The 19,543-nt window shown below is 41.2% G+C and overlaps 1 protein-coding gene across 4 annotated transcripts; it reads left to right on the top strand.

Moving 5' to 3' along the window:
- The first annotated feature begins 1,884 nt into the window (after window positions 1-1,884).
- On the top strand, window positions 1,885-17,748 carry NUDT4 (nudix hydrolase 4). Of its 4 annotated transcripts, none has more exons than XM_036866064.1 (6): window positions 1,885-2,361; window positions 3,692-3,693; window positions 11,723-11,858; window positions 12,648-12,692; window positions 14,541-14,628; window positions 14,923-17,740. In XM_036866064.1, the coding sequence occupies exons 1-6, from the start codon at window positions 2,290-2,292 to the stop codon at window positions 15,123-15,125; spliced, it is 546 nt and encodes a 181-aa protein (XP_036721959.1). In that variant the 5' UTR covers window positions 1,885-2,289; the 3' UTR covers window positions 15,126-17,740. The 4 variants fall into 4 exon arrangements, with proteins under 4 accessions (XP_036721959.1, XP_036721958.1, XP_036721960.1 ...); XM_036866065.1 differs by having other exon boundaries at window positions 1,887-2,361; window positions 14,544-14,628; XM_036866063.1 differs by lacking the exon at window positions 3,692-3,693 and having other exon boundaries at window positions 1,885-2,390; window positions 11,748-11,858; window positions 14,544-14,628.
- Window positions 17,749-19,543: the final 1,795 nt, after the last annotated feature.

Consider the following 19,543-nt stretch of genomic DNA (forward strand, 5'->3'; position numbering starts at 1 on the left):
GACTTGAGTGAACCAACATTCAGTCAATCAGCATTTAGTGAACGCCAACTAGAAGCCAGACCTTTGAAGAGTTTTAAGCAAAGAGAAACGTAATCTTCCTCGTCGCTTAAAAAGACTACAGTGAGACTATCACTTTATCAATTTGATCCAATTATCTAAAAATAATATTTGCATATTAGCTGTACTGGTGTCCCTAACTAGCTGCGCTCTATCCCTGTTTGTAACTCTGGAAATAAACTTCAAGTGGTTTCTTTAAGAAAGCTAAGGCTTAGAAAATGTCTCTGCACAGACTTGATAAGGTTTCCAATTGCACCTTGGTAAAAATCTCATTTCTTAAATCACTTATTCAACATTAAGTCATTGTACAAACTTGCAGCTGCTAGGCTCTGAGGGCAAGAAGATGAGTTAGATGCAACAGTCCTTAACCTAAAGGAGGTCAGAGCCTAGAAAAAGAAGACCAATGCCCACTTTGAGCTCTCCAAGGGCCCCCAGGCTCTGAACGGTCAGCCCTCACAGTTCCCTGGGCCAGAGGTGGAACCCACCTCCCCACACCCATGGTGCAGGCACACTGGCCTTTTTCTTTCATTTCTACAAACTCTCCTCACTCCCTCCTCCTCTGGACTTCGCGTAAGTCCCAGTTCCCCCAGCCTTAAAACTTCACCTGGCTCCCAGTCTATTTAGCTCCTACTCCTCCTTCAGCCTCAGCTCCTGCCCTGCTGCCTTCTCTGACTTGCAGATCTGGTCAAATCTCCCCATAAAACCCTCTACCACCTGAGACCTTGTCACATTTGTCGTTTTACATGTACTTGTGTGATTGACTGTCTGCTCTCAGGTGCCTACGTTCCTGGCACGGCAGGGGCTGGTTTTAGATGCCAGCGCCTGGCACTCAGTAGGCCCTCCAGGAATGAAGACTGAACTGTTAAATGGGGCTGGACCTAAGCGGCCCGGGCTCTGTGGACAGGACAGGATGGAGGGGGTGAGGGGCTCCCCTGAGCTTCCTTACCACCTTCCTTAACACTAAGACAGGCCTCCTGGCTCCCATCTTGGCGCTTGCATGAAAACGTAAAAGTTGTCTGTCCCAAGTCCCCGAGAGACTGTAGCCCCTAGAGAGCAGACATTCCACTCTATTTAGCGTTGTGACCCCAGCACCTGGCTGTGCCTGTTAACTCAGCATGAGATACACTTAGGAGATATTAGCCATTGCCGGCATTAATGAATGCATTCTGGAGGGTGGGACAAAGTGAGAGACGTTATCCAGGGCTTCAACAAACGTTTTAAGCTTGAGTGACTCTTGAGAGAATACAAGCGACGCTACCCCCAACCAAGACTGAAAAACAAAAAGGAAATATGGCCCTTCTCCCTGCCCCTGCAAAACAGAAACGGTAAAACCTCTTAACCAACGTCTTCACCTTTCCAGGCCTCCACTCTCTTCTGTCCCCGCACTTGACGGGCGCTCTCTGGACGTGTACACAGTCACTGCGGAGACTGCCATCGCGGCGGACGCCGCCAGGCATTTTCTGACCAGGGAGCGACTTTTGCTGAGGAGGTATGTGGTTAGACCCCCTCTCGCGGAGAGGCTATTTAAGACCCTCACAGAGAAAATAACGGGATTTATAAACAGGAGGTAAGGGTCTTTGCTCTGTCCCTTCGCTGGCATTTTGGAGCCCGGTCTCCCACGCCGAGCTGCAGCTCTAACCCTCCGGCCCCGACGAAGCCCAGCAGCCTGAAAGCCGAGGCAAACCGTCCCCACCGCCCCTCCCCCGCCGCAGGCCGTCTCGGCACGCAGGCGCGGAAGGCGCGCGCAGTGCGGCGCGCCCTGGGGGGGGGGGCGGGGCGTGCGCGGGTCGCCTAAATAGGGCGGAGGGGGCGGTGCGAAGCTGCCGCGGCGCTGCTGCCAGTCGGCGCCAGTTCCTGCCGTTGTCTCCTCGTGGCGCGATCCTCGAGCCTCGCTTTTTCTCCGGCGGCGGCGGCGGCGGCGGTGGCGGCGGCTGCAGCAGCAGGAGAGAGCGGAGGCGAGCGGGCGGCGGGCTCCATGGAGAGCGGCGGACGCCCGTGCAGAGGCGGCGCTTCCTCCCCGGCACCCGGGCTCCAGTGACCGGCGCTCGCGCCCTGCACCGCGTCGGACGGCCGCCGGCTCCGGGACTGACCCGGCCTCGCTGCCCTTCCCCGCGCCGCCGCCTCGCCTTCTTGCTCCCCGACTCGCCCTCGCCCCCACTCCCCGGCCGGGTGGCGGCGGCCAGGCCCCCGCGGCGGCGGCCGGAGCAGCAGCGGCAGCAAGAGCCCGTCTCTATGATGAAGTTCAAGCCCAACCAGACGCGGACCTATGACCGCGAGGGCTTCAAGAAGCGGGCTGCGTGCCCTGTGCTTCCGGAGGCGAGCAGGATGACGAGGTGAGGGCGGTCAGCGCGCTCGGGGGCGCCGGGGCGGGGTTGGGGGTGGGTGTCGGGCTGGCAGGAGTAGGAGGGTCCTTGCCCTTGCCCTTCCCTTTCTGCATCCCCTTCCCAGCGACCCTCCGTCTGGCCCCAGGGCTGGAAAGGATTAGCCCCACTCCCTCCTTCTCTCCCTCCCTCCCTCCCGCCTTCCTTCCTTTCTCTGGGTTGATTGTGGAAACAAAGGGGCTCGCCCAGCCCTATGCTCTCCACTGGGTCGTGGTTAGGGACAGGAGGCCGAGACGCCTTCTGGCCCCCGGGAAGGTCCCGGGCCCGTCTAGGTCCCGCCTAGGGGAGTCACCACTTTACCTGCGAACTGAGCGTGAAGCGAGATAAAACCTTGAGTTGTAACGAGGGTAGCAATGGCGTGAGTGTTGCAGCCCAAGCCCTTCTGCCTCTGTTACATTTCCTCCCCTGTACAGCAGTTTGCGGTTTCAGATAAATGTAGGCATGATTATGGAATATCCAGTCCCGTGCTTTAAAATAAAAACTCTTTAGATCTAGTTCTGTCATTTCCACTTCAAGTGGATCCTTTACTACAAGCACTTGGCATATTTATACTTGATTTTTTTTTAAAAGAGGGCCTACTCTTGGAAAGTTTTCTGGCTATAGAATGATGGGTAGTGAAAATGTGGAGTCACACCAGAAGGGAGAAGATGGACTAGAGTTGGGCAAAGTTGCCATTTTCAGACAGTAATCTCTAGCTCTCTGCATGTTTATCAGAGCTTCTTTGCTATGTTGGCTTGACGTCTGGAGAGAAGCAGTCGTGTTCTAAGAAGGAAGCAGCAGTCGGTTTCTGTAATTCACCCATCAGCATTGGGTTGATAGGCCGTGAGGTTTCCTGGAGAACAGTTTTTATTTATTTGTTACATTTATTTAATTTAAAAATGGTTCACTGCTTTAAATTTCCATAGAGCAATAATATTCAATTGGTAGCGGGATGAAAATCTTTTAGCATTGCCACTGTAAAATGGTTAGACAGGGAAAGCTATAACATTCTTAGTTCTACTTCCATACCAATTATGTCCAATAAAATTACAGGCTTAAAGCTGAGACGAGAATTTAATGGCTTCCTTATTGCTAGTCCCTGTAGTTAGGGTGAGTATGACATAGCGTACTTCAGTGGCTTAGTTGTTCTTACTATGCTAACAAAGATCAAAGTGCCTCAGAATGGTGCTCTTCAAACTCTTGTCTTGCCTTTATTTTTTGAAAAGAACCAAGCCCTTTCGTGCTGATCTGGTGCTCCGTTGGGGGTCTCTAAGTGGTTTAAACTTAAATTCCAAATGAGTTTTCATGGGAAATTGGTTGTCTTTGAACTGGGCCTATTTAGGAGAACCAGAAAGTAGAGAGGGAAATGTTTTAGCATTTACAAAGTCAGCAGCTTTAAGTGCATTCTGTTAAAAAGATTAGAAGGTCCTTGAAGGAAGGACCATGTTAGGACAAAGCAAACTTTGAATATAAAATAATACAGTAGCCAGAAGTGATCAAGATAGGTCAAGAATCTTACCTGATTGGCTCCCTATTGTGTAATTATTTTCTTAGTTGGGTGCTTACTAGGTGCTGGGTACTGCCTGAAGACCTTTAAGTTTGTTACATTTAATCCTCTTAGAGCAGGTTTATAGGTGAGGAGACAGTTGCAGAGCATAAGTACTTTGCCCAAAATGACATAATTAGGAAGTGGTAGAGTCGGAATTCAGCATCGGGTCCCTACTCCTGATGCTGGGCTCTTAGCACAGGGCTCAGCCTCTAGCGACTGGGCACACGAGATTTGCTTGAATGAGTGAGATTTTGTGAGGCTGAGCTTGGAAGACTTTCCGAAGTAGAGCTTGAAGTCTTTGCCCATAACGTGAACTTGGAATTCAGGCTTTGTAAAACAAAAGTTCCCAGGGGAAGATATGGGAAATGGAGGAAATTGAAATGATCTGTATTGTGTGAATGGTAAAGCAAAGTCTGAGGAGAGCTTCAGAAGTTAACCTTAGCAAATAAATGAGTTGTTTTTGTGCTTTGAAATTGTTTCTACTGTAATAAATGCTAAATTCCTAGCCTCTGGTCGACTCAAGAGACCAGTGCCGTTATAAAATGAAGTAAAGAGCAAGATTTGGAGAATTTAGTAGATAAATAAGTTCATTACATAAAACTTTGACAACCTGGAGGTTGTGAAACCAAGTGAATCGGTTTGTTAGAGAATATGCTCTGAGGGAAGGCTCTGGAATTCTCTAAATAATGCACAGCCAGCTTTAATGTCTGGTTTAGATCTTCAAGATCTTCATTTCTGTAGTTGTGTTTATAGAATATAAGTTGAAATAAAATAGTAATTGCCGTTTGACCCTCAAAAGCTATGCAGTGTTCTAGTCTGGCTGTCTGTACTGAAGGGGTTCTCAGTAGACCTTACTTTAGAATAGGTTATTGTAGGAAGGAAAGATGTTCTAACAGCAGGAGTCTTTATTATTTTGGGGGTGGTTTTATGTATTTTCCCATTGTATCTCTTTCTGCCCTGTGAGCTAAATAATAAGCATTAGCGTTTGTATAGGAAGAAATTAGGCAGCAGAAGTAACTTGTCCTGAAGTCACAGAAGCTCGCAGATCATTTTGAGCCCCTTTATTTCTAAAACTCATGTCACTTGATCCTCTCTCCAGCTAGTTATTTCTGTGGGGAACCACCCTTACTTTTGACAGTTGGGCTTCCAGTCAAGGCAACAAGTTAAGTGTTCCATAGAGTAGCTGGGATACTCAGTTTGTGCAGTGAAAGTGGACAATACATTCACAAAAGGTAACCCGAAATGGATTCCATTGAACATATTTGCATATATGATAGTTGGAACAGGGATGCAAAGATGAAAAGTGTCACCTCGTAAGGCACATGCTCTACAGCAGGAGGTTAGACAAATGACTGATAAAAAGGAAATAAAATAAGGTTAAAAGTACCATCAGGTACTGCAGGCTTAAGATTCAATGTGAGTCATTTGGAGTTGGATTTCAGTGAGTGGGAAAGGAAGAACCAAGCATCACAAACAGAGCAAGACTTGGGGCTGTGGTCTAGTTAAGCTGCAGCTTAGGATAGCATAGAACAAATAATGGCTGAAAAACAAAGAGCACCTTAAATGTAAGGTTAAGGAGTTGCTAGGCAAGAAAGGAACTCTTACTTTTGAAAAGGAAAATTTCGATTTTAGATGTATTCAAGTTTGAGAATGATCTGGCACCAAATAGGCTAGAATTCTAAAGAGAGAAATAGAAATGACTTGATCCTGGGTGGAATCCAGGCACAGTTGCAAGTGGGAAACATAGACAAAGAGTCTTAAGAACTTCCATTTGGACTTTTTGTTCCAATTAACTTTTAAGCTCCCTGAGCCAGGGGCTGCATTCTACAGATAGTAGAATCTCAATGCAGAATGTATGTTCCCAAAATGTCTGCATTCTGCAAAATCATGCACTAAAACTAAGAGTTGCTGGGAAGAGTAGAGTCTCAAAACCTATGGAACTCTAAAACCAGAGCTCTAATAAACAAAAACTAAGTAATATTAATACTTCTCTCTACTAGCATTTTAACCCCTAGGGTCAACAGTCCTTTTCAGACATATATTCTGGCACTCTTACTTCCTCAGAGATTTAAGTCCTTGAAGATACTTCAAATGGAAACCACTTTCATGAGAATTAACTATCCAAAGGTAGCCTTTTCTAAATCCAGGGAAATGTCACCAACCCTCTTCATCTGTGCCTGCAGCTCTCCCAGACCTAGAGAAGGGCTACTTAGCCTACTCAACCAGCCACTTCCTTCAAGGGAAGGCACTTCTGTATGATTTGCATCTGTTTTTATTCTTACGATTTTGGTATATTGCCAAGGCTTTCTCTAATTTTGTAAAAGTTTACCTCATCACTTCAAAACATTAACATGCTAGGAGAAAAAGTCATGGTCAGCCCAACTTAGCGTTATCTACCAATCCATATAATCTAATTTGGGTTAAACACATTTTCAACACAATGCGCTGTTATTTCTGATCTTCTTATAGCACTCTGCCTCTATAGCCCAAAAAAGTAGTACTAGTTTGCTTAGTAATAGTTGGTAGTGGTTAGTGGATATAATAACTATTGTTGTAACTTACTATCTTTTAAAATGTATATGTGTGTAGTAGGTGTTCCTAATATGCTGCGGGCCTAATTTTGGCTAAATGCCTATGAAACAGTTAAGTACAGTAGAGCTAGTTTTAACCATTGATGCTATCCTTGTTCATGATAATGTGGGAAGAAAGAACAACAACCCCAAAACAGCTTCTAAATAGCTACAATTCACAAAATAAAATTCTTCATTCTTAGATTTAGGGATCACTTGAGGGGTTCTCTGGATAGCTTTGTTTTTTCTAGGAAAGAAGCGGTAGTTTGTAGTGACTAGTTGTTCACGGCGGCAGGCCATGACCCAGAGCGATTCTAAGGGTAAAAGCTGAAACACGAAGGGCAATTTGGGGCCCCTTGGTGTAGGGAACTAACAATCCCATGTTGCAGCCTCTGAGGGCGTGACTGCATTATATAGACATTGAACAGCGTTTTCTGGTTTACACGCTTTTACACATCCCCAGTGAGGAGGACTTGGGCAGTATAGGGTATAGAATGTATATTATAGGTTATTCCAATTCACAGACAAAGCTTTGTCCAGCAAGACTCAGGACTGGTTCCAAGTGGACCACTATCACTATACTGTTGCTACTAAAAGTGAGGAATACTTCTGTTCCAAATCTTAAAACATTAGGTATCTAAGAAAAAGACAAATGTGAGAAATGACTTCTCAACAATGCCAGGTGAATAGTGTTTTATTCTGATAATTGCCCAGTACATGAAGAGGGGTAAGGTCTGATAGTATAGTAGGAGGAATGCTGATATGAAGGTGGTCAGGTTGAATCGGGGAAGAAGTGTCTTCACTTTTCACCACTCTAATGCCATTGGCTTTGGGGTTTGAGTGTGATTCAAGTCCAACTCTGCAACTTGGTGGGTGAACTAGCCTCCTTTTTATAAATCTTTCCTTTGGTCTCAGCTCTGGCTTATCTGGAAGGTTAAAATGTCTACTTTCATCTTTGTCATCTTGTCACTAATGTGGTGACAGACTGTCAACTTGTTGGGTGCATAAAATCTTATATACCTAGAAAAGTAGTTGAAAGGGAATTTAAAACCTGTGAATGATCATGTATAGATTTGTCAGCTGTTGATGTATCCTCTTACTGAATAAGCTTTTGTAACCTATCTTTTGTTACTTCAGTAATACCGTTCTTTTTTTTAAGCATTGGTCATTTCCTTAATAAATAACGGTAATATATAAGTATAAATATATTCATATCCATATATATGTTTAGTGGCAAATATCAGTAGACTTACTTCATAGCAACTGCTCTGTACCCTCATTCCTTTTGTCTTTTACACCTTATCCCCACTCCCTTCACTCTCTCTCACTTCCTTACAGTGTAGATTGTTTTAACCTCCAGCAAATTTCACCACTTTCTCTCAGATTTTGCATCACAGACGTCTAAGAGTCAACCTAGGATTTTGGAGCCTGTAAAATTATGGATTCTTTTTGGTAGTCTGAGGGAAGAAAGGAGAAGTTTGTAAAGGTTAATGCAACCATAGAATTTAAAAATTGTGATAAGCATTATTTTGAGACAAAGTATAGATGGAAGTGGATAGTCTGAGAACCCTTTTCTCTAGAATTTTTTGTTTGTTTTTAGTAACACCATTCTTAGAGCATTAGTTAGCATGCTAAAGCTACATTATAGATCTAGTACATTGGGGATGTTATAGAATGTTTAGATGGCTTTGCAGGGGGTGAGAGGGAGATATTGAATAATAATGCTTTGTGATATGGTTCTATAGGTTTCGATTATTCCAATGTGTAGAAGGGGTTTTAATTGTCCTTGTTTCTGCTTATGGTGTTCAGATTTGTTTCTTCTACCCTGGCAGACCTCTGCCATAATTCTGTTTACTCTTGCCTGTGGAGTATATCCCTCAGTTCTTGCTCTTTCTTAATCACCATCCTCCTTCCCCCCCACCCCCCATGTAGCCTTTGACCTCATTTGAACTCCAAATAAAGTACTCAGGAAGAGTAGGCAAGTACTTAATAACATACTGGTTTCCAAATCTGTACCATCACCAAAGGCTCGTTATCAGATCTCTTAAGTTAGTTGTTTAGATGCTGATCATCTAAACATTTAGATGGTATACCTTAGGTATTACTCATTTTAAATTGACCATTTTTTGAAAAGATACATTTGAAGTTAATGGTTTAATCAAATTTAATCACTTTGGAACCTCAAGAGACTCTTGCAGCATCATAAGTTCTTGATTTCAGCTAAATCATTTGGAAGAGAAGCTTAGTCATATGATAATAATATCCTGTAGATAAAGATTTGGTTTTAAATCAGAAGCTTAAGTGTTAGTTCAAAAACAGGCACAGACTGTACTAATTGTTTTTCAACGTTATTAACCTTATGTAATTTAGTTCTTAAAGACTGTCTTGGTCAAATAGGAACATAATAGTCATTGACCTAGATATAGGACACTGAATTCCATTTTTTCAGAACTCAACCATTATAAATATTGATGGTTTTGAAACTCCCTATTTACTAAATGAAGATGTACTTTTCTGGCGGCTAGCCACCTGCACTGTCCTGTTGCATTATGAAGGTAATCAGGGAGGTTGCTTAGAGAGCGCAGCATTGTGTAGTAAGAATTTTGTTCAGATAATAGAAACCAGATTATCCCTAACTCATGCCTAGTAACCAGGAAAAGAGGCTTCCAACTCTGTGGTCAGGACTGGTGGTTACCATTTACTTTTCCCTTGATGTAAGATATAACACTTTGGTACCTTAAACATTTTTGTTTTAACTTAAAAACTTACATTCATTTGCCAGTCTTGATATAGGGTCAAAGTCTTTGAATACCATAGATTCTTGGCAAGTCTCGTTTTTGAATAAAATACAAAGGTGAAATCTGATTTGCAGTTCACTTTGTACAGAGTAGAATTTTAACTTTCTGGATTTTTAAAATTTCCTTCTTTTAGTCTTTTTTTAGTATCTCATCCATACTTAATTTGATAGCAATTTTTTTTAAATTTATTTATTTTTATTATTTATTTTTGGCTGTGTTGGGTCTTCGTTGCTGCATGCAGGCTTTCTCTAGTTTCAGCAAGCGAGGGCTACTCTCCGTGCTGTGTGTGGGCTTCTCGTTGCAGTAGCTTCTCTTGTTGCAGAGCATGGGCTCTAGGTGTGCAGGCTTCAGTAGTTGCAGCACGCGGGCTCAGTAGTTGTGGCACACAGACTTAGTTGCTCCGCGGCATGTGGGATCTTCCCGGACCAGGGCTCGAACCCGTGTCCCCTGCATTGGCAGGCAGATTCTTAACCACTGCGTCACCAGGGAAGTCCTTGATAGCAATTTTTAATAACACATTTTTAATGAGCCTTTGCAGACCCTTTTTTGATAATTCCTTCCTGCTGTCATTTATCATTAACTCTCAGTAATTATAAAAACAAGTACAACTGGCAAAATTTGGGGAGCAAGCTTATCTTTTTTTTTTTTTTAATTTATTTATTTTTTGCTGGGTTGGGTCTTTGTTGCGCTCAGGCTTTCTCTAGTTGTGGAGAGCAGGAGCTACTCTTTGTTGCTGTGTGCTGGCTTCTCATTGCGGTGGCTTCTCTTGTTGCAGAGCACAGGCTCTAGGCGCACGGGCTTCAGTATCTGTGGCTTGGGGGCCCAGTAGTTATGGCTCGCGACCTCTAGAGCGCAGGCACCATTAAAAAGTGTGTGGCACACAGGCTTAGTTGCTCCGCGGTATGTGGGATCTTCCCAGACCGGGATCGAACCCGTGTCCCTTGCATTGGCAAGTGGATTCTTAACCACTGCGCCACCAGGGACGTCCCAACAAGCTTGTCTTGGTAGGCTAATTCAACTCAATTGGTGGGAAAGCAGAAGAGCTAGTAATGGCCAACCGTGAGTATTTAGTCTAGGATCTAAGGTATTTAATACTCACTAACACTCAACAGTCTTGAAAGGATAGTTACTTCTTTTTACAGAGGACGACACTGGTACCCATCACCATGTGCATCAAGGAATGAAACATATCTTGGTTATGATTAGTAGAGTTATAAACATCTTCAAGTTGAAACCTGTGCTTTCTAGTTCTTGCTAGATTTGTTTACTCTGGCTCTTTAGTTTCTAATTTTGATACATAAGCCCTATTTGCTAATACTTAAGAAAGCTTAAATTTAAGGCTGTCTTACATTTTACTTTACCAAAATTGCTATATTTGGACTTGGTGGTTCCCTCAATGTCAGCCATTAGTACATTAGCTAAGGCTTTATCAACTGTTGTGTTAATTTACAGTGCTTTCTCTGGACTTGCCACTGTTCTGCCAGTTATATACTTGGAGGAGTGATGCTGGTAGGAGCAGTAGAGTCCTATCCAGATCAAGAATGAGAGAAACAGAGCTCAGATCACTGGAGCATTAGTTGATCCACTGCTCTGTGGTGATGGTGTGTCCATAGGCAAAGGTGTGCTGCTTTTTTTCAAGTTGAGGGGGATTGTGCACCTGAACAGGTGTTCCCTCATCTTCCAACCCTGTTTTAGAGGTTTGGGGGAAAGATGGGACTTGCTAAACTACTACTGTCAACCTGGAACTTTCCATTTGGGGAAGGTTGAGTTCTGGCAGCTTACTCAAGTAGGTGAATTCTGGGCTGGCTGTGAACTCCTGAGGGCCATCCGTTCCTCTGGCAGTAGGGAGGAAGCTGGGCAGACAGCTGGCACAGTGTCAGAAAACCAGAACCTGCATTGGGGATCAAGCTTTGCTCTCAGTTGATTAATTTCTGGTGAGAATTCTTTGCATTTACTTGAAGGCAGTATACTAAGGTAATTTTGCAGACATTTTTGTTCAAGTTGGTCAAGACGTTACCTTCATGAACATTATTTGGTTATTTATCATAGCCTTTCCCCACCCCCCCAACTTCGGTGAATTCCAACCTATACCTAGCACACAAATTTTCACTTACAGGATGAATATATATTTCCTGTTTCAGATACCATTAAAAAGTGAACTAATAGGATACTACTCTGTGATAATAGTGTTTGTTTTTGTTTGTTTGTTTTCTAAGTGTGTGCACATTTCAGTCTTAATGCTGTTCTTGACCCAGATTTGCAGAGTTTCCTGTAAAGGCCAAACAGTGTTTTAGGCTTTGTGGGTCATACAGTTTCTGTTGAAATGCCAACTCTGCTGTGTAGCATGGAAAAATGAATGTTAATGTCCATAGTGCTCTGGGGCTGGAGTTTTACGATTATGTCGATCGTGCAGGTGCTGTTGGTGAGCAGCAGTCGGTACCCAGACCAGTGGATCGTCCCAGGAGGAGGAATGGAGCCCGAGGAGGAGCCTGGCGGTGCTGCCGTGAGGGAGGTTTATGAAGAGGTAAGATGAAGAGTAGCACGTTCTGGGTGAGATTCACAAACAAGGCACTTTGCTGCGTACACCGGGGAGAAGGCAAGAAGACAGGCAGATCCCACAGGTGCTGTTTGGTTGTCTAATTCAACATTTTAAAGCATGTGACTACAGCTGGTGCTTTGCTAAGCAGATATTTTTTTCTACCTGGTAAAAATAGACAGTAAGTCTGATTGGTGATCAACATATAACATGATGGCCTTGCCCCAGAGCAAGGTTTGTATTAACTGAGCAAAAATGCACAGAGACATTCCTCATATGCTACAATTCCTTTTCAAATGAATAAAAAGCCAGTTGCTTTTATTTTACTGGCTTTGTCTTAAAGTTCAGTAAAATAGGGGCATACACGTGCACAGGAGCACACTTGGCCTGCCTGTCTTCTCACACCTGATGAGAGATAGAACTTGCTTTTACTCAGGGGCAAAACAGCATAGATCAAGTGCCATAAAAACTTGAACAGCATTTAGGGCATAAATGAGAAGTGAATGGTAAGGCTCTCATTGGGTGTTGGTGCATAATTGGAAAGGTTTCCTAGAGACAGGTCTTAAGGGATGAGCATCCTCTAGGAGACAGCATGTGCCAGTTTGTTAGTTTGCAGTATGGGTTTGAATGGGGCACACACTGAAGTTCCAGTGTCACAGTACTAGGTAAAAGGAACAGGACTGTGCAGTGGAAGGGTAACACATAGAAAGAAAATAACTTGCATATAAATTTTGTTATGTAGAGGTAAAAATTTTACATTTCATCTTTTTTTAATAGGCTGGGGTCAAAGGAAAATTGGGCAGACTCCTGGGCATATTTGAGGTGAGTTACAAAAGTAATCCTCATCTTGCTGATGGTAGAATTAATGATTTCTTCCTTCCTAACAGGCCAGCAGCCTGAACTAGACATTCCTCTAAAACTATCAGTAGGCAAGCAAGTCATAAGGATTAGGAGGGAGGGAAGTAAAAGCTGCTTAACTTTCATATATCATTAATTTTATACAGCATTATTACAGTGGTAATTTGTTTTATATAACAATACAGTGGGGCTGATATAGACAGACTTACCTCTTGGTTCACTGTATACAGTTTAGGTATAGACTTTTTAGGAGGTGATATCCTCAATATCACCTAAGGGCTTAGGTCTCTCATGGATAGTCTTGAAATGTACCCTTTGCCTTCAGCATGTAACATTGGATGATATACATAATGACTTTATCCTGAAAGGACACCATGAGGATGCAGAACTCAGATACACAGACTAGATACTAGAAGCATAGAATTTTCTTGTATAATTTGTTATGACTGAAGTCAGAATGGAATTTGTGGAGAGGAAATTTGGAAGTGGCAGGTATTCTATGGAAGGTGGGGAGAAATGAGGTCAGGTCATGAGACCCAAGCTGTTCTCAAATATATTTTCATCCAAAATTCAGACCTAGATACATGGTATATCAGACACATTGTGACTTTTTTTTCCCCCAAGGTACTATTTAAGTGTTAGTTTAGTCCTGCTGGTAGGACTATGTAAATACAGTCCTTACAGATTTTAATTTTAAGCCTTTTACAGGGATTCAGAAAAAATTCTGATTGTACAGCGCTTGATAGAATTGATGACTTCCAGAATACAGTAATTGTTAAGAATAAAGTTCTTAAGATACTATTCAAAATTTTGCAGAATTCAGCACTTGCTTTACCCAGTTAAATAGCACCATCTCCTGGTTAAACTGGAAAACATAGTGCGAGTTTTCTTTCATTCTCAGACAGAAGACACTGAATGAGTGGATTACTCAGGTGATTTGTGGTAGAAAAAATAATAGGGCAATTATCTAAAGTCTTAGACTATAGCAAACAAGGCTAACTTTAATCAAGATGAAGATGAGCCCCTTCATCTTAAGGCCAACTTGGGTTTAATTTTGAACCTAGAGACAAGGCTAGGCAGCAGTTTTAGTATGGTTAAAAATTGAGTTTGGGCATACAGGACTAAAATATCAATATAACATTCCAGAAATGGACTATCCTAGGTATTATTCTCAACCTTTGCTGTGCATAGTTCACCTGGAAGCTTTTAAATACTTGGGCTTCCTCTCAGACTCACTGAATCAGTGTCTCTTAAAAAAAATTTTCATTTTTTTGAAATGAAGTACATGGTCAAGGTTGATGAAGGTGGTCAAGGTGATGAAGTAGATGGTCAAGGTTGAGAGGCCCTGGTCTAGGTTAATAGGGCTGTGCTCTGTATGCATCTTGTGACCCTCTAAGAGGCATGTTCTAAAGGAACTGGGGCTATTTGCTCTTCTACAGAGGTCCTAAAGGAAGCAGTTTCCATAGTCACAAAAGACTGTTGGGATTAGCCCACAGGAATAGGACCTAGGATGAAGATGACAGGAATGCAGTTCTTTTAATATAGAGTCCATTCCAACCTTAAGATTTTCTTTATGAAAATTGTCTAATGGACAGAAATCAAAGTGCTAAAATTTAGTATTGGGAGCTAATTTCACCATTTTAAATGTTTTGTCTCATATAAACTCACTTTTATGCTGGGTTATATGACTGAGTATACTTGCCTATGTTGGCAAATAGACTATGCTAATGTATGCCACGCTGAATTTTTCACTCAAAAATGTGTATATGGCTAGCTCTTGTATATTAAAAAGCTCTTCTTTTTATATTCAAGCAGAACCAAGACCGAAAGCACAGAACATATGTTTATGTTCTTACTGTCACTGAAATATTAGAAGACTGGGAAGATTCTGTTAATATAGGTAAATTCCCTTTCCTTTTGCTATCTGAATTCTCTTAATTCAAATACTACATATGTGTATTCAGTTTTCATCTTAAATTATTTTGGGTTACTTTCTAGAGAAGATCAATATATACATCTCCAAATTTGAATTATCTTAAAATTGTTCCCCAATATATTGTTGTCTAAGCCATTCCCAAAAAAATAGTCATTATTTGTGGAGACAGTTGAGGGGGCATTGTTGATAGTGTATAGCTTTTTAAAATTGACCTCATTATTTTTTATTTTTAGTAACCAATTTCATACTGTTTTTTAGGAAGAAAGAGAGAGTGGTTCAAAGTAGAAGATGCCATCAAAGTTCTCCAGTGTCATAAGCCTGTACATGCCGAGTATCTGGAAAAACTAAAGCTGGGTTGTTCTCCAACCAATGGAAATTCCACAGTCCCTTCCCTTCCAGATAGTAACACCCTGTTTGTAACTGCTGCACAGACCTCTGGGCTGCCGTCTAGTGTAAGATAGAATTGGAAGGACCTCTTCCACCATGTGCAGTCTCGTGGGCAGAGGCTTTATTATCCTTGGCAAACATCTGAATGACGCTTGCAAACTGTCTGAATTTGCCATGCAGGATTTTCAAACAATCTGCATGGTTTTCAGATGCTTTCAAATCTTCTTTAAAAAAAAAAAATAGTGTAAAATATTTTAATAAGCCAAAGCCATGTGGAATTTTTTTTAGATGCCTTAACTGTGCACCCAGCCCACCCACCTTATTATTTTGGTTGGCATTTTCACAGCATTTTTTTTTTTTTTCAGTTTTTTGTCCATTTGATGTCAGTCTGTGGTTTTTGTCAGATCAGCTTATTCGTGGGTATATTTTCCCCCTAAATTGTTTTCTCATTCACAGTATTAACATATTCAACAAATCCTTCTGTTGTGGGAATTTACGACAGTAATTCTTGATATTAAAGCAGCCCATCAACCCAAAAACTTGTTTCATAGGATCACAATTTTGATTCATAGATTCCAGATTTGGACTATTTCTATATGGCCCTATTTTCAGGAATTTGTCAACTCATTTGTCTCAATTTTCACAACCGGTATTATGTCCCTAACTACCTAATATGGCCAATTCCCCTAAAACTCAATAGTCCTTTAACACAAAGTTTAACTCTGTAGAGCTGGTGATTGTTAGGCAGGTACAGTAAGCAAAATGCATGTAGTGCATAACATCACGAAAACTGTGTTCATGGAATTTGAGTCAGCATGCTCCATTGCCAAGTCCCTTCATCCATAATCTCTCTTTACACAGAATACATGAGAACCATATTTCCCTCAATGTAAATTGCTTTTAAAAACATATTTCCAGTTTTTTAATTTAGTGACATCTCTTCAGTTAAACTCGCTGGTTACCACCTTAAATGCCAGTCAGTGCTGACTGCATCACAATTGAGTGAAATGGCCTTCTTGTTCAGCTGTTACAGACCTAGATTGTTAAGGCACCTTGGAACCTCTCATCTTTTACAGCTGGTCAGTAGGTACTATTTATCACATAACTAAATATTGGGGCACTGGAACATACCTGAATTAAGGATTACTTTGTCTTACACTTGTCTTTATATTCACTTAAATCGAAGAATCCCATCTAAAACACATAAATACCTTGTCTGGAACACCTGTACTACCCTGACCAAGTCAGAAATGAGGTGGGGCAAGTGAAAGATGATTCCATATGTAGACATTCGTTAGCTTCTTGTAAATAATTGTAACTGGTGGAATATAAAGTAGAAAATAAGCATAGTTATACATTTCTATAAATTGTTAACCTTTAAAAATATAATTGCTGCTAAAAATAGAGTGCTGTTACACTTAAGGAAAATTGGTGCCACTGTTTTGAAAATGAGATCGTGTGCCATAAATGCAGCTGAACTAAATATAAATATTAGTTCACAAATTAATGCTATCAAAGGAATGAGTGAAGTAGAAAAACTTTTAACCAATGATATTTCATTCTAAATTATGTAATGTGATCAAACGTGATCATCCAGAATTTTTATATTTTTCTTTGTACAGAGGTTATGTATTCTGGGTGTTTTTTTAAAAGGAAACATTTTAAATCCCACAGATTGACACTTTATATCAATCTTCAATGGACTAAGAGTTTTTTTTCTCAGTGATCTCTGAAGTTTCTTTAAATTATATACTTAACACAGCAGAGAAACTGGATTGTTTTTGTATATAAGACTGTGTCCACCTGAAATGTTGTCAGAAGTACTGGGGGTGGGGGGGAGGGCTGGGTATCTTGTATATGATATTATTAGAAGTAATAATGCATGAACTTATTTTATAAACCCTTGGACTATGTATTTGACTTGTAAAATATGTACAGTATTAATGTCAGCCATTTCTTAAAAGTGAGCCTATAAATATTGTTGTATAATTTTCTTTGGTCAGAAACATTTGGACTAAGTAGTGCCACTGGGTCGGGTTTTCTTCAGTGCCATTTAGCAAACCACCTGTCTTTACTATGCAACTAGCAAAAATTTGTATAATGCATCAGAATATTTCAGTCGTCACACTTTAAATTTCACATGAAGAGTTCTTCACTATTCTTTTGGAACCCAGCCTAGCAAAATTAGAGTAAAGGCCCTAAGGAGATTTATTTCTGTTAAGAGAAAAAAGCCTACATTTGCAGACTCAACAGTTGAATCTACTATAGATAACAAATAGTGTCTACTATCTCAACTCTTCAAAGTTTACAGTGTTGGGACTGTCATTTGTGCTTTCTGTGGGGAAGTTGGATAAAATTGGGCAGCTAAAAATTTTCAGTTCCGTGTGGCTCCTAAATTTTAAAAAGTTTGTAAATTGATTCACAGACACAAAGTAGCAGCTATCTTGCATGTTTGTTGTTGGGTTTTTGTTCGTTCGTTTGTTTTTTTGTAAACCGGTGAAATTTTCCAACCAGGCACATGCCATTCAATTTTCTGTTGATCACACAGTTGTATAAAGCAGCAAAACTGAAGGGGGAATGATTGTTGTATACACTTTAAATTGCTTTGCATGGTCTCATTTGAGATAATTGGTGTAAGAATCTTGACTTTTTTTATATTTGGAAACATCAAATAAAAAATGGGAATGAATTTTTTTTTTTAACATATCTTAACACTGTCCAAGTGAAAACTTGTCTGGCATTCCACAGTAACAACTTTACTGTTTTCCCATGGGTGGCCATATAATTATCTCTTAGTAGTAGTTCATTTCTACACTTCCCTTTTATGATCCTTACTAGTGGAACTGAGTTAAAAGGAACAGCTCACCAGTTAAGGTGTTGCCATTACTCTCCTAATGTATGTTTTCCATCTTATTGGACACCAGTCATGCCACTGTGGTTGTCTTATTTATTGCTAGTCCCCTTTCCTAATGGGGTTTGTGTTATAATTATTTTAACAATTTTCAAGGGCTCTTGGCTTATTCTGTGAGTACTTTGCTGTAATATGTTGCAGACACTTTCTACACTACCGTCACATTATTTTTTTTTAATATTTATTTATTTTGGTTGCACTGGGTCTTAGTTGCGGCACTCAGTATCTTCGTTGCCACCTGCAGGATCTTTAGTTGCTGGACGCGGGCTCTAGTTCCCTGACCAGGCATCAAACCCGGGCCCCCTGCATTGGGAGCGTGGAGTCTTGACCACTGGACCACCAGGGAAGCCCCCATATTAATTATTACAGCTCTGTTTTAAAAGGGCGACTGGTGAGGCCATTATATTTACCCAAAATATTATTTACCTAAGATGAGCTTTAGAATCCTCACGTAAAAGTTCTACTCAAATCTCATTTGGTTTTTGATTAGGATTGTTAAATTGGAGGAAAAGAGAAAGCTTGGCGTTTTCTAATGTCTTCACGTTGGAATACAAGAATTCTCTACATGTCTCTTACACGGACTAAACACTAGTTGAGTTTATTAAAGTATAATTTGTAATGGATTTGTGACAGCTGGAACGTTGCTGTGTAGCTGATTGTCTCAAATGAAGTTTCCATCCAATACCTTGTTTCATAAATTCTTAATGCAACTGTTTACCGTGAGCTGCACAGTAGTCAGCATCTGCTTTATGCCCAGCATTAGAGCTACAGAACAGAACAAGTTTGTACCCTCAAGGAGCTTATATTCTAGTGAAGTAGAGATGAGTGATAATTATTAGTTATTTATACATCAGAAAATGTCTTTCAAGGCGTTAGATCTATTTTTTTAAGACATAGGTACCATCTTCAAAAGCAAAATTTTATATAAAAATGTGATCCCCATCAAATACTTTTATACATACATTTTATATGGAATTGTAGAACAAAGGTTGAAAAGTGATCTCATCCCTTGTGCTTTCTCTCATTTTTAATACCTTCCTGACTAGTGCCATTGGCTAAATTCTAGCAGTAAGATGAGAAGGCTCCTAAGGGCCATCTTGGCATTGCATTATGTCAAAGACCCTAATTTACTGTGAAACTAGCTTTTTTTTAAAAATAAATTATTTATCTTTGGCTGCGTTGGGTCTTCGTTGCCGTGCGCTGGCTTTCTCTAGTTGCAGCAGGCAGAAGCTACTCTTCATTGCAGTGCACGGGCTTCTCACTGCGGTGGCTTCTCGTTGCGAGCACAGGCTCTAGGCGCGTGGGCTTCAGTAGTTGTGGCGCATGGGCTTAGTTGCTCCACTGCATGTGGGATCTTCCCGGACCAGGGGTCGAACCTGTGTCCCCTGAGTTGGCAGGCGGATTCTTAACCACTGCACCACCAGGGAAGTCCCCAGAAGCTAGCCTTAAATTCCTCTACTTTGATGCGATTTCAACTAATTATGATCCCAAAAGTTACTCTTCCCAATATGTGGAATACTACCCTCTGGACATCCCATTTCCTGGTTCTAATTAAACACCAGTGCCAGACATTGTAATAGT

The sequence above is a fragment of the Balaenoptera musculus genome, chromosome 10 (genome assembly GCF_009873245.2).
Source record: "Balaenoptera musculus isolate JJ_BM4_2016_0621 chromosome 10, mBalMus1.pri.v3, whole genome shotgun sequence".
Taxonomy (NCBI): Eukaryota; Metazoa; Chordata; class Mammalia; order Artiodactyla; family Balaenopteridae; genus Balaenoptera; species Balaenoptera musculus.

Bases quoted from the DNA above. Each gene is read 5' to 3' on its own strand.
- NUDT4 (XM_036866064.1), top strand. From the start codon at position 2,290: ATGATGAAGTTCAAGCCCAACCAGACGCGGACCTATGACCGCGAGGGC. The intron at 11,859-12,647 runs GTAAGATGAAGA...TTTTTTTAATAG, and splicing joins TGAGGGAGGTTTATGAAGAG to GCTGGGGTCAAAGGAAAATT. The intron at 12,693-14,540 runs GTGAGTTACAAA...TTTATATTCAAG, and splicing joins GACTCCTGGGCATATTTGAG to CAGAACCAAGACCGAAAGCA.